The sequence below is a fragment of the Carcharhinus amblyrhynchos genome, chromosome 9, assembly GCF_965287045.1.
Source record: "Carcharhinus amblyrhynchos chromosome 9, sCarAmb.v2.hapA, whole genome shotgun sequence".
Classification (NCBI taxonomy): domain Eukaryota; kingdom Metazoa; phylum Chordata; class Chondrichthyes; order Carcharhiniformes; family Carcharhinidae; genus Carcharhinus; species Carcharhinus amblyrhynchos.
This window is the reverse complement of record NC_137332.1, coordinates 52860826-52875058: the sequence shown is the minus strand read 5'-3', so window position 1 is coordinate 52875058 and position 14233 is coordinate 52860826. Positions and strand designations below refer to the sequence as shown.

At 38.7% G+C, this 14233-nt stretch overlaps 1 protein-coding gene across 16 annotated transcripts in view; it reads right to left on the bottom strand.

Moving 5' to 3' along the window:
* Positions 1-14233, bottom strand: part of dock7 (dedicator of cytokinesis 7) — a 170538-nt gene that overhangs the window by 120680 nt on the left and 35625 nt on the right. For all 16 annotated transcript variants that reach the window (XM_080195666.1, XM_080195667.1, XM_080195668.1 and 13 more), the window contains 5 exons: positions 12881-12961; positions 12410-12575; positions 5012-5154; positions 4787-4880; positions 2973-3135 (listed from right to left, as the gene is read on the bottom strand). In XM_080195666.1, the coding sequence (XP_080051792.1) occupies positions 2973-3135; positions 4787-4880; positions 5012-5154; positions 12410-12575; positions 12881-12961 (647 nt within the window). The remainder of the gene's footprint in view (positions 1-2972; positions 3136-4786; positions 4881-5011; positions 5155-12409; positions 12576-12880; positions 12962-14233) is intronic.

The window sequence follows — 14233 nt, the reverse complement described above, 5'->3', positions numbered from 1 at the left end:
AAACACACATTTTTATTTCACATGATTTGTGTAACAATATATTTAAGCAAATGGATGGTTTCACAGGTTTAAACTTTATATTGTATTCATTTATTCTTGCCTTAGAAAGCACAGAAGCAAATAATGGAGGATGATGATTCTGGGAACCAGAAATTTAGACTGTGAACAGACATTCAGAAAGTAAAGCTTAGTTACTGGGAGCTGCAGAGGGTTAGACGGTAACCATCTGGCTTTTGTCCCTGGGTTAAAATCTAGTCCAGGCAAATGGAGTTTAAAAAAAATTACCCTCCTTACATCTGAAACAGTTTAAACATAGATTTGTTGGAAGGTTTTGTCCTGGAAGTTACAATGACAGGGAACAGCATGGGGGATGGAGGGATTTGAATACAAGGAAGGTAGTTTTAAAATTGAGCCATTGATGGACAGGGAGCCAATGGAAATCAGCAAGCGTTGGGAAGATGGATATTTGGAAATTGATGCAGATTAGGATAACAGCAGCCAAGTTTTGGATGTGCACAAGTTCAAGGTGGGTAGCAGAAAGGAGAGCATTCGAACAGTTATGTCTGGAGGTAATAAAGGCAGGATGATAGTTGAGGCAGAGGCAGGTGGTATTGCAAAGTTGGCAATCTTAGACATGGAGGGCATACAACATAGGTAGTTCAGTTCAGGGTCAAACTAGATGCCAACATTGAGAACAGTCTTCAGCAGAAGACATTGGCCAAGGAGGGAATGGAATGACGAGCAAAGGAAATTGAGTTTGTGAGAGACCGCACGTCAGACAAGCAGTCTCACGACATGAAGACAGTGAAGGGGTTGAGAGGGATGGCAGTGAGTAGAGTTCTGTGTCACCAGTCTTCTTGTGGAGCCTGACATAATGCCTTTGGCTTTTTCTGTTCTTGCCAATGTTTTATGTTCTAAAATTACATCTGTTTAATGATTACTGAAATACTTACCAAGTCAACTTACCAGTTTAAGTATTATGATTGCAACATATTAATGAACCTTTACCTTTTATAAAGTTTATCAAAGGTACGGTGATTAAAAAATCTTTGAAAATTATTTTTGTGGTCTGTGAACATTTTAAACATTTAAAAAAATCTCTACTTCTGCTTCAGTATCAATTCTAACTAATTACAGCCCACATTTGAGAAATTAATTAGAAAATTATTAATTTCAATTTATTAATAATGCCACAAACATTTGTTTAAATTTATTTCACATTTTTTCGATCCTGTTATCTAATTGTGGTCAACTGTATTTAGGTTTTGGCTAAGATCAAGTGTCGTATTGACGTGCTGTGCTTGGTTGAAGTCATTAGGTTACATTTTAGCTTCATTTGAAGCAATGTTTAAAAGTGGCATCTCGGCCTTTTGGCTAAAACGCAAATGAGATTAAGCTTTAGAGGAGAAGCAATGCCTACTACAATTAGTTTGGAACATGTAGATCAAGCCCAAGACAGGAAATGAGAGCCCTGTCTTGTCAGCTTGGATTGGGAATGTCTCAACTTGTTGAGACTCTGAATTGGACTTGATTTAATTGAATTGGAATAGAAACAAAAAAGTAAAAACTTGACTTTCCTGATCTGATTAAGCCCTTTTATAAGGCATCCTTATACAGTGACATTACAGTGTAATAAGTTCCTCCTTTTTGTAAAAATGAAAATTCACAAAAAGATTGATCATTAAGAGAGAAATAGCACTGTGACTTAGTTTAAACTCTCATTGGGCAATAAACAACCCTTATGAGATTAAAAAAAAGAAAAACTTTGAATGCCAATAATAAAAGTAGATGTGCGCAGCAACGGAAAAAGTGTAACATTTCAAATAGAATTCTTCATCAGATCATCAAGCACGTAGACAGACTGATTCTAATCGTCATCCTACAATTCACACTTGTCTACTTCAAATTTCTTCCCAAATAACAATTCAGAAGTTATAGCATTCCTCATGGAGGAAAGAGATACTTGTACACTTATAGGGAGGTGAAAAGGGGTAAAAAGGAAAAGGTGAGTTTGAAACATGAAGGTTTCTACTTCAGATAGCCATCCAGTGATCCCATTGGATTGTCAGATAAGGACTGGAATCATACCTCTATGGGTTATAACCTGATAATAATCACCATCAAGATCATCAAGACACACTGATTCCAATCTTGCCATTCTACAATTTACGCTTGTCTATTTAGAATTTCTTCCCAAATAACAATTTTGACTTACCTCACATTAAGTTGATCTTTCTCTACACTCTAGCTATAATTCTAACACTACCTTCTGCACGCTCTCCTTTTCTTCTCTATGAACGGTATGGTTTGTCAGTATAGCGTGCAAGAAAAATACTTTTCACTGTATACAGATACATGTGACAATAATAAATCAAATCAAATCAAAATCAAGGATAGCCATCCTGGCAAGAACCACAATTTCACAAAAATGTCATTACTGACAAATTCTCATAATGATGTAAATACAATCTCAAAGTCCGAGTATAAAAGCAATATCCAAGCTTACTTTAACAGCTTTAACCAAAACTGCACAGACCATGCAGCCCATGGAATTGGTCACGCTGCACTGAAAGGTGGGTTCACATAAATTGGGATTAAAGCCGACGAGGTTAACTTGGATACCAATTTCATTGCACATTTGATTTTATTACACTTCTAATTTTACACTGACTTCATTCATTAAATCATTGCTGGTGCAAAGAGAAAAAAAGGATTACTGCCCCCTGTTGTTCAATAAGATTAACTGTAACAAAGAAGGATCCAGTGCCCTGAACTACAAATGTCATCTCAAATGTTTCAGATTCTTCACTGTCACAAGCAGCACATGACCAAACATTTTGTGTACAATTAACATTGGGAAAATGAGAGAATGTAATTGTACAGTGCTGCCCTCACCTCACTGTTCCTTTTTTTTAAACCATGAGAATTAACTGTACATAATACTAATTAAACAATATCACTATTTTTCTGACCTGTATGTGGTATATGGCACATATACATCCCTTGATGGAAATTCCAGGATATCCTTTGTTGGTCTGACTCTAGTATCGGGGTAAGGTTTAACTTGCAGTAACTCGGGAGTCAGGCAATAATGGGGATTTTCCGGAGCCGGAGAGATATCTATTTTCAGCTGAGCTGCATTTAGATAGCAACACAAAAAAAAAATCAAATGTTAACGAAATGATAAAAAGTTCTAAAGGAAAAAATAAACTGTGATAAGATTTTAATTTATTTTTTCCGACATTTTCCTTTTTAAAACTGTCTGGTACTATAAGGCACAAATAAAACTAAGTGCCATAATTCTGAGCTAAAAGCAGAAAAATTCTTGAACTGGTGAACTTTTCAATCAGCACTTGAAAAAGGTGGCATTGGTGGAAGCAGGCAGAATAGCAACATTTAAGAGGCATCTGGATGGGCACATTAATAGGGAGAGAACAGAGGGATATGGACCAGGAAAGGGCAGTTTTTTTAAATTTAGTTAGGGCATCAGAATTGGCAAAGGTTTGAAGGGCTGAAGGGCCTGTTCCTGTGCTGTACTTTTCTCAGTTTTTCATTCATCAGAGCCAAACACAGAACATCACAGAAATCTTGAACATCGCTGAGCAGAAAGAGGACAGTCCAAGAGAAGATTAGTTTGTTGGGGTAGGAACAAACTGAAACAGTGGTTTTGCATAGTCAGCCATGTTTGTGAATACTGGTGATAAGGAGAATGGTGCAAATGAGATTCAAATGCAGTGGGAGAGGGGGAAGATGTTCTCAGAAATTAAACAATTAACATTGTGAATAATATTTATGATGAAGGGTTCCATTCGAAAATGTAATCTTTCCCTTCCAGATGTGGATAGACCTTGGCTTTGCCGTTCCAGCATTTTTTGTTTTAATTTTAGTTGCTGAATATTTCCCACGAGCGAAAACAGAATAGCAACTTGCTCATTGGCCTCTACCTGAACCACACAAGGACCAGTCAATGGAAGCTTTGTGACTGAGTCATCTCAATTGCTTCTGCATTATTCAGAGTTAGGTCCAGCTCCTTTAGTTAGCTACATTATCCTTCTCAATCTTAAGATTCACTCATATATTATCTACATTTCTGTCAACTGTGGTTAGCACTGCTGCCTCACAGTGCCAGGGGCCCAGATTCAATTCCAGTCTCAGTTGACTGTGTGGAGTTAACATATTCTCACCATGTCAGCGTGGGTTTCCTTCAGGCGCTCCGGTTTCCTCCCACAATCCAAAGATGCACAGGTTACATGAACTGGCCATGGTGAATGCATGGGGTTATGGATATAGGGCACAAGGGTAGGCCTGGGTAAGATGCTCTTTCAGAGAGTTGGTGGAGACAAGATGGGCTGAATGGCCTCCTTCCATACTGTATGGCTTCTATGGTTCAGTCAGGAATAGTTTGCCAAGATCACTCAGCCTTCGATATTTCCACTATCACAGGCAAGTGTCCCTTTCCTTCCCCCACCTTTTTCTCATTTCCGCAAATTCAGAATCCTGTTTTTCTCATTTTGCACTTCACCTGAATGGCCAAAGTAAGTCAGCAGCCTATTTTCCGGAAGGGGGCTTTGTCTGATCAATGGTTTCTGATCAAGAGCAAGGAGCCAGGCTCATTTACTTCAACCTCATCAAGACAAAATGAAGCCAATCAAACTGCTACAATCACTTCCTTTGCTGAGAATAACTGGACAGTTCAACTCCACACCCAGCAGTGCTTTCACCCCCATTTAAAACATTGAGGGAGATGCCAGACAAGAAAGCGAACACTTTAAAAAAAATAACTTGCCTGTGATTGGTCGCAGTCTCCGTAAAACAGATGAAGGCCTTCTCATATCAGCAAGAAATTTATACAAATCTTCATCACTCAGGCGATCTCCCTCCTAGACATTGCCGTGAGGTGGAGGTGGGGTGACAAAGAAGGGATGTAAGGTACGCAAGTTCTATTTCATATGTCATACATTGATATTACAGGTGGTTTGAATCCTATGCAATATGCATTTATTTCAGTTACCTGTTTGAAGAAGTTTGTGACGGTCAGCGTGGCTGGTCTGAAGCTCGAAAGGTTACACGATTCATCTCCGCTAGTCGTTCGTTCAAGAGACCGCCTTCCGACAAGACCAGAATTCCTCCTTTCTGACCAAGAACCCTTCCGCTCTATCAGAAAATAATGTCACACCAGTGAAAGAAACATGTCAGTGCTCCCTGCTCCTGCAAACTGGAACAACGCTATAATGAGTTTGCAAAGTCTAATTTTCTCTTCTCAGTGCCGCACAAGCAGCAGCCATTCTTGGTGAGTGAAAATAATGAGTGCCAGAAGTTATTTGTCAGTGAAAACATCATAGCCAAACCTGACCACCCTATCACACAAAATCAACGTATATGTTTCTCCCAGCAGCAAGGCCAAATTTCCTCCCAAACCAGACTGTTTTGCTTGAAGTGATAGTGCTCCTCTTTCTGGATCTGAAAATGAGAGTCTAAGTCTCAAACTCAGAACATAATCTGAGTTGATACTTCAGTACAGTACTAAGATTTTTGGCTGTCCGATGGGATCTTGTAACTGAGATCCTATAAGCCAATTCTTTCAGCTCATATGAATGCTAGAAATCCCACAGCATTAAGTGAAGCCAGGAGCGCTCCTTCTAATCTAGCGACATTCCTCCTTCTATTCACTTGACCAAAAACATCTCATGGTTTGCTACACAATGTTGTTGCAGAACAGCAACTGCATTTGTCTAAGCGCTATCAAAACTGTATCCAAAGATAATATACTGCATGAAGGACTTTAAAAGAGATTTCAAAAATCTGTAAACAATATGTAAAGGCAAGTTTTATTTCTTTTTATTCACTGCGTAACAGATGTGCATTTACCACGGAGACATAAAGACTGTAATGTATGTGTGTGCGTGAGCAAGCATACTTGTATTTATGGGAGCTTCACCCCGGAAGGATCAGAAATCTTACTGGAAGTCCCCACATTTCAATTTCAAGAAGCCATTCTAATGTTTTTATATTTGTGGTTGTGTGGCAGTGGATCATTGTTGACATTGTGACTCTAATGTCAATGTAAAACAGTTACAACATTACATATACAAGTGTATCCAGAATCCTGAAACCAACCTTATACAAAATGCAACAAAAACAGAAAATGATGGAAAATCTCAGCAGGACTGATAGCATCTGTGCAGACAGATTAGAACCAACGTTTTGAGACTGAATGACCCTTCGTCAGAGCTGAAGACAAGGAAAATTGGGCAAGGCTTATACTACAAGGATGGAGGGGGGCCTGTAATCAACAGGACTGGCACAGACAAAAATACAAAGGGAATGCAACTGGTGATAAAAAAAGGTTGCGAACAGTGATAATTGCGTCCATTAAGAATTCACAGCATCTGAATAAAAGTATAGAGTGCCAAAGGACAACCTGAGGAATGTGGCAGTTGACCGGTGGGGTGGGGTGGAGTTGGAAAACAAGATGAGAAGCGAGATTTTATAAGTGGAAAAATAAAAATAAGAAAGTTGAGTTTTGGTAAACAACTTGTCGAACACCAGGAGGGAAACGGCAAGCAATGAAGGTGGACAGGCTACAAGAGAAAATCAGGAATACTGTCGGAGAGAAGAGCAGAACTTCCTCAAGGTAGGCATTCCTGCAAATTGAGTAAGATTCCCTGAAGGATAAAGTCCCACGAGCCTCATGTTAGAGTTAGGCTGAGGTCATAAATCAATAACTAGTATACCAATATATACTAGATTGTCCAAAATTTCCAGAGTTTCTCCCGATTTCCTGCCATAACTGCTAGCAGCCAGAGAAATGATATGCCATTTTCCCTCAGTTTCTGCCAAAATTTCTGTTACCCTGAGAAATTGTAAATTGTTAAGTTGCGTACAATGCAATATTGTTTTATAGTGTTAATAAACTTGCAGCCTACGAGTTTCTATATTTAGTTGTAATTATGATGTGGAGATACTGGCGTTGGACTGTGGTGGGCACTGTAAGAAGTCTCACAGCACCAGATTTAAGTCCAACAGGTCCATTTGGAATCACAAGCTTTCAGAGCTCTGCTCCTTCATCAGGTGAGCAGTAATTAACTTTTCAAAACTAATTTACAACATTTCAGCAACTCATATCAAAAGGATAATGGTGACCTGCTCGAGGTCTAAGATTAGCAAGGGCAATGCTAATGTAAATAATGTTAGATTGTTTCCATTGATTAATGAAGCTTGACAAGTGCACACATAATAAATAATTTTAATGGGACAGTATAGACTTGTATCCACAGGTTATTTTGAAACTGCAGTGTGTGTGACAAACTTCTGAAAAACATGAAAATGGGGATGGGAAGTGATCTGAAAAATCAGATTAGATTAGATTAAGGTGGTTCATGTGAGAATGACACTTGATTTGGTAACCTGCCTCTTGTGCTGCAATAATCAAGTGTTAAGTAACTTTGTACCACAAAAGCAAGTATAACGAAGAACAAAGAAAAGTACAGCACAGGAACAGGTCCTTCAGCCCTCCATGCCTACACTGATCATAATGCCTGCCTGAATTAAAACTTCCATTCCCATCCTGTTCATATTTCATTTGAAGGTCAAAGTGGTACGTAAATGGTTACTGCAACATAACTTATCAGTGCAGGCACCAATCATTACTTTCTAAAATTATTTGCTTTAAATAGATGTGCTTTTACATTGCTAACATTTAAGAATGCACCCTATAAACCAATTATATAGTTGTTACTATATCAATTCATTCCACATTCATGTTGAAACAACACACAAAAGCCACTATAACTGGTTTGAAGGTCACATAAGTTAATGTGAATTTCAGAAAGACTTCCATTCATATAGTGCATTAGTTGGGCCTATACCATTGGAGTTCAGAAGAATAAGAGGTGACCTTATTGAAACATTTAAGATCCTGAGGGGATTTAGTCGGGTTAATACCTGAAAGATGTTTTCTTTCGTGAAGGAGACTAAAACAAAGGGACACAGTTAAAAAAAACTCCTTTTTAATACAAAGATGAAGACATTTACTTTTCTTTCAAAGCATTGCTAGTCTGTGGAATTCTCTACCCCAGAAAGCAGTGGAAGCTTGGTTATTAATTTATGCATGGCTGAGTTAGATAGATTTTTGGTAGAAGGGAGTCCAGGTTTGGGTGGGGGGGTGGGTAGCAGCAGACAGGAAGGTGAAGTTGAGACCACAGAAGAGTGATAAGCAGAGAAATCAAGGGCCAGAATCAAACAAGGCCACAGTGAAAAATAGTGAGAAAGGGACAGGTAAGGTTATAAAGACAAGCCTTAAGGCTTTGTGCCTTAACAAGCAGAGCATCTGCAAAAAAAGGGATGAATTAATCATGCAAATAGATATAAATGAGTATGATAATAGTTAGGGTTACAGAGACATGAGTGCAGGGTGACCAGGGATGGAATTGAACTTCCAGGGGTATTCAGTATTTAGGAAGGACAAACAAAAAGATTAAGGCGGTGGAATTGCATTGTTCGTTAAAGAAGAAATGAACGCAATAATGAAAAAGGATATAAGCTCTGATGATGGGGAATCTATATAGGTAGAACTAAGAAACACCAAGGGCAAAAAACATTAGTAGTGATTGTATATAGACTTCCAAACTATTGTTGATGCTGGGAATGGCATTAAATAGGAAATTAGAGATGTATGTGATAAAAGAGCATCTGTAATTATGGATTACTTTAATCTGCACAAAGACTGAGCAAATAAAATTAGTCACAATATCATAGAGGAAGAATTCCTGGAGTGCATACTGGATGGTTTTCTGGAACAATGCGTTGAGAAACCAACTAGAGAACGGGCTGTTATGGTGAAATTAAAGTGATGGACGCAAAATAGTTACCTGGCACACAAAATGGACTCTGGGAAGGGACATTAAGAGGCACTGACTTTGGGCACAGAGAGTTACACAACGAGTTAAAACCTGCAGTATCTGAATTGCTGCAAGAAACTGGTGAGGCCTGAGACACTTTAAGACTTGAGATAAAGAGCAGACCTAGAACAATGGGTTTGATAACAAGGTCAGCCACTGATGGGAACATAAATGTGACAAGATCAACCACTAATGGGGATAGAAATACATAAATGTACATATATCAAAATCAGTCACTGATAGAGGACATAACTGCCATTCTACACATGATGATGTGTTAACCGTCCATGTCCGTACCTGTCTGTTTGTAATGACGCGTTAACTGTCAATGTCTGTATCTGTCTACTCAACTTGTAATGATGTGTTAATGGCTAATGTCCGTATTGCCTATTGTCTAAAAAGTATAAAAGATACCCAACTATGGTTGTGTGGTTGAGAAGGAAGCTGCCAAGGATTGCAGAGTACCAGTGCTTTCTCCCAAAGCTTTGTCCAAAATAAAACTGTTTTGTTGAACGTCCAAATCTGACTCTGAAGTGGTAAATTTCCCACAACAAAGCCATTCTAGACTGGTATTGTCTAATAAGTAATTAATAATTGGCAATCTAGTTGTGCTCCTTGGTATGAATGATCATAATATGTTGAATTTTTTATCAGAATGGAGTGTGACAAAGTTGATTCTGAGATGAGGGATCTGAATCTTAATAAAGGAGATTATGGTATGAGGCACAAATTGGCTATGATGAATTGAGAAATGTTACTTAAAGGTACGGTGGTGGATAGGCAAACATTCAAAATACGTGGGTGAACTGCAACAACTGTTTACTCCTGTCTGGTGCAAAATTAAAATGAGTAAAAAGGCCAAACCATGGCTTACAAGGGTAATTGGAGATAGTATTAGATTGAAGGAAGAGGCAGCAGGCAGTAAAGAAGGCAAATGGTATGTTGACCTTCCTAGTGAAAGGATTCAAGTACAGGAGCAGGAATGACTGCATGCAGTTATACAAAATCTTGATGAAACCACACCTGGAATATTCTGCACAGTCTTTGTCTCCTTATCTGAGGAAGGATGTTTTTGCTATAGAGGGAGTACAGAGCAGGTTTACAAAACTGATTCTTGGGATGGTGGGACTGATGTATGAGGAGAGTTTGAGTCAGTTAACATTTTCTTAGCTGGGGTTTCGAAAAATGAGGGAGTATCATAGAACCCTGTAAAATTCTAACAGGACTGGACAGGGTGGAAGCAAGAAGGATGTCGTTCTCAATGGCTGACATGGACAGAACCAGGGGTCACAGTCTAAGGATACGAGGTAAACCTTTTAGGACTGAGATAAGGAGGAATTTTTTTCACCCCAATAGTGGCATACCTGTGGAATTCTCTATCACACAAAGCAGTTGACGTCAAAACATTGTAAGTTTTCAAGAAAGAGTTAGATACAGCTCTTGGGGTAAGAAGATCAAAGGAAATGGGGGGAAGGCGGCATAGGGAGTTGGATGATCAGCCAAGATCTTAATGAATGTGGAGCAGGCAAGGAGGGCTGAATGGCCTACTCCCACTCCTATTTTCTATGTTTCTAACCAGCCATGTTTTTATTGAATAGCGAAGGTGCCTTGAAGGGCCAAATAGCATAATCCTATTCTTACTTTCTATTTTCCTATGCTCCTAACAAATCATTCAGAAATATCCTCAACTGTTCAGTGGCTGCTGCAGACAAAGCAAGGCAACCAACTACATATAGCAATATCCTGTAAACAATGTAATGGACATTCAGTGGGTTTTTCTGAGGCAAACTGTTGGCCAGGAGAATTTTGAGAATCCCATCTGTTTTCTCCAAAACACTGTCTGAGGAACTAAACGTCTAATTGAACCAACAGAATCAGCAGATAAGACCCTGGTTTAACATCTTATCCAAAGGACACACTTCCCAAATAACTCCCAATAACTAAACCCACCGTTCATGAAAGTTAAGTCTTCATTCTTTTGTCTTGCTGCTCTGGCATATCTGAAAATATTATCCCTCTACAGTATCTCAGTTGGTCTACAACTTCGCTTCAGTGTTCATTATCAGATCTTTTTTCATAAATATTTCATCCCTCCAACACCAGAAATCATCTTTATTCCTCTCTGCACAACTTATAAACCTTAACCTGGAAACCAAAGTTGCATTCAAGCCTACCGACAGCTTTATCATGTCATCTGGAACTTTTGAATTCAAATGATTTAGTAACATTACTCGTAACTTATTCCATTTTCTTGACTGCCATCTTACATTGACTGCCAATCTGTGCATAAAGCTCTACACTGATTGTCGTGATACTGCCCCAAAGCCATCTTTACAAACCTGATTAAGAATGAAGCTCCTTCTATATTATTAAAGTTAATTAAGGGCTATCAAGTCAGTTAGCTCTTTGTAGGAACATAGCCCTATGTTCAAATGCTTGTGCAGGAAGCTCTGCTTTGTCAGAATATGGGCCAGTGCAAGTCAGTATGAAATCTGATGTGGCCATTTCACAATACTCTAAGTCATAGATATTCATGCCTAAATTGCATCTGTCATGCAAAAGCAGCCATAATGATACATGTCAAAACCTGATCAGTTGCCTTACTAAAGTGCTGACTGAGTGTTAGTAATAATTATTAACTTATTAAATTATTAAATAATTTTATGAAAATTATTTAAATAAATGAAGGTACTAAAGACTTAAAAAATTTCCCAAAGATTCTTGAAAATCAAGAGGTGATAGAGAGGGATGAACTTAAAGCAAACACCATCGCCAGGAAAACTATTAAACTTAAAGGCTGACTCATCCCCACGAACAGATGGCCTGCATCCTTGGGTCATAACATAAGTGGCAGCAAAGACAGATGCATTGATCATAATCTTCCAAAATTCCTTATATTCTGGAAAAGTTCCAGCAGATTGGAAAATAGCTAATTTAATACGTTTATTTAAGAAAGGAGGGAGGCAGGAAACTATAGGCCAGTTAGCCTAACATCTATCACAGGGTAAATGCTTGAATCCTTTAATAACAGGGTTATAGCAGGATACATAGATAATCACAATTTGTGAAAAGGAAATCATGCTTTTTTGATGAAGCAGCATGGAAGGTGGATAAAGGGGAATCCGTAGCTGTGGTGTGCTTAGATGTGCATAGGTGTGGTGTGGTGTGCTGGGTTCAAATTTAATCCAAGCTGATGGGACTGTTTCCCATTTGAAATTCTGACTTGGAGGCCAACATGGTTAATGTGGGAAATAGAAAAATATACACTGGTGCATTTTAAGTACTCTTTTGATCTTGGGGCTTATTAGAGGGAGCCTAGCTTGGTGTCAAAGTTGTGCTATGTCAGACCTTGTTGTTGATATTGAGTATCAAAAATTATTACATTCAAAGCTAAGGCATCCCTCAATTTAAAGAGCAAGGAAAGACTACCAAATGATAAATATACAAATACGGACAGAAGCATTGTTGTTACAGTTTGTAACAAAAAATATTCTGGACAAGGTCTTCACCTCCTGCTCCTATCTCTGAGTCTGTACTGTCTCGCTCCAGGCTTCCTGCACTGTTAACAATATTCATTAGATGTATGGCAGTCCAAGCAAAAGGCATGCGATACTTCCCCAGTCTGTGGCAAAACTGCTCTGCCTGGCTCTTTAGCTTCTCCAACTTTTCCTTGTTCTGTAACAAAAAAAAGTTGACATAATTAAGAGGAAATTCTCTACAATCCAAACTGAAACAAAACTCCTACTCCTACAGTAGCCCTATACTATTCTTAAAAGGTAAATTCAATCTTGCAAGTCAGCCATCTAACATGGCCTACCTTCTTCCATCCAGCACACAAAAAAAAACACTTGAATTTGTTAAAAATGGAACAAAGCTATCATTGATCAATTGCATTTAGCAACACAAATTAAATTTTCCTTTGTAATCACTGCTAAACATTAATTCATAACATTTCCAAAATACCTCTGAAAGGTTCTTACTTTGGTTGTGTCAGATTCTTTGAAGATCATGTATGGTTCTGCACATTCACCAATATCTCCTTGCTGCAGGACTTTCTCCAGCTGAAAGAAAATACAGGAAAGAAACTTTTGTAACAACCAGGTACATGTCCTTCTCAGTTGCAGCTTATCGTTGTGCTTAAAAGTTTCATAATTTACATTATACTGTTAAGAGATCACTGACGATTTAGTGAAATCAGCTCAGTATTCAATATCATCATCAACAACTTGCATCTAAGTTACAACTTCAATGTGGTGTTTGGTTCATTAGGAGTGATGATCAAAGAAGGCTGACTCAAGAGGTAAGGTTAAAGTTGGTTGTTGAGGCAGGAGCAGTAGGTGGAGGGGTTGAAGAAAATAATTTCAGAGTGGAACGTGGATGACTGACAGCACGCACCCCAAACCAGGAGATGAAGTCACAGAATTATTACAGCACTGAAGGAGGCACGTCATAAGAACATAAGAAATAGGAGCAGGAGTAGGCCATCTAGCCCTTCGAGCCTGCCCCGCCATTCAATAAGATCATGGCTGATCTGTCATGGCTCAGTTCCACTGAGCCACGTGGAACTGAGTCATGCCTGTACCAGCTCTCCGAATGAACAATTATTCACCCTCCTTCACCCTGTACCCTGCAATCTTCCTTTACAGATAATAATCCAATTCCCTGAAAAGGAAGACTGCAGGGTTATGGGAACAAAATATGAAGTAGCAGTGCTGGGCAGGAGATTACAGAAGGAGGGGCAATACCATAAAGAGATTTAAATGCCAACTGTAAAACTGTAAATTTGAGGCTTGATGGACTTTATAAAGAGCAATGGGCAGATTGGATATGATGCAGGCTAGGAAAACAAGAGTTTTGGAAAAGTTGAAGTTTACAAACAGTGAAGAATTGGAGGCCGCACAAGAGAGCAATGGAACAATCAAGCCTGAAGGTAACAAAAGGCATGGATAAAGGAAAAGCCACAGATAAAGGAAAAGAGGCTGGCAATGTTACAGGTTTGGACGTAGGTAGCATTGTGATTACAGAAGATAAGGATATACAAGTTCAACTTGGGATTAGTAGTTTAGTGGTTATATTACAGAACTAGAACTAATAACTGAAAGAACACAAGTTCAAATCCCACCATGACAGTCTGAGAATCTGGATTGAGGTTGTTTTTGTTCAAATCTAGAAAGCAGTAAGAGTAAACACAAAGCCGCCCAATTGCAGTATAAACTCATCTGGTTGATGAATATCCTTTATGGGAAGAAACCCAAATGCCTTACCCAGTGTTGCCTTTTTATTACTCCTGTTGCAAACCAATGTGGTTGTCTTTCAATATTACCCTGCAGGCC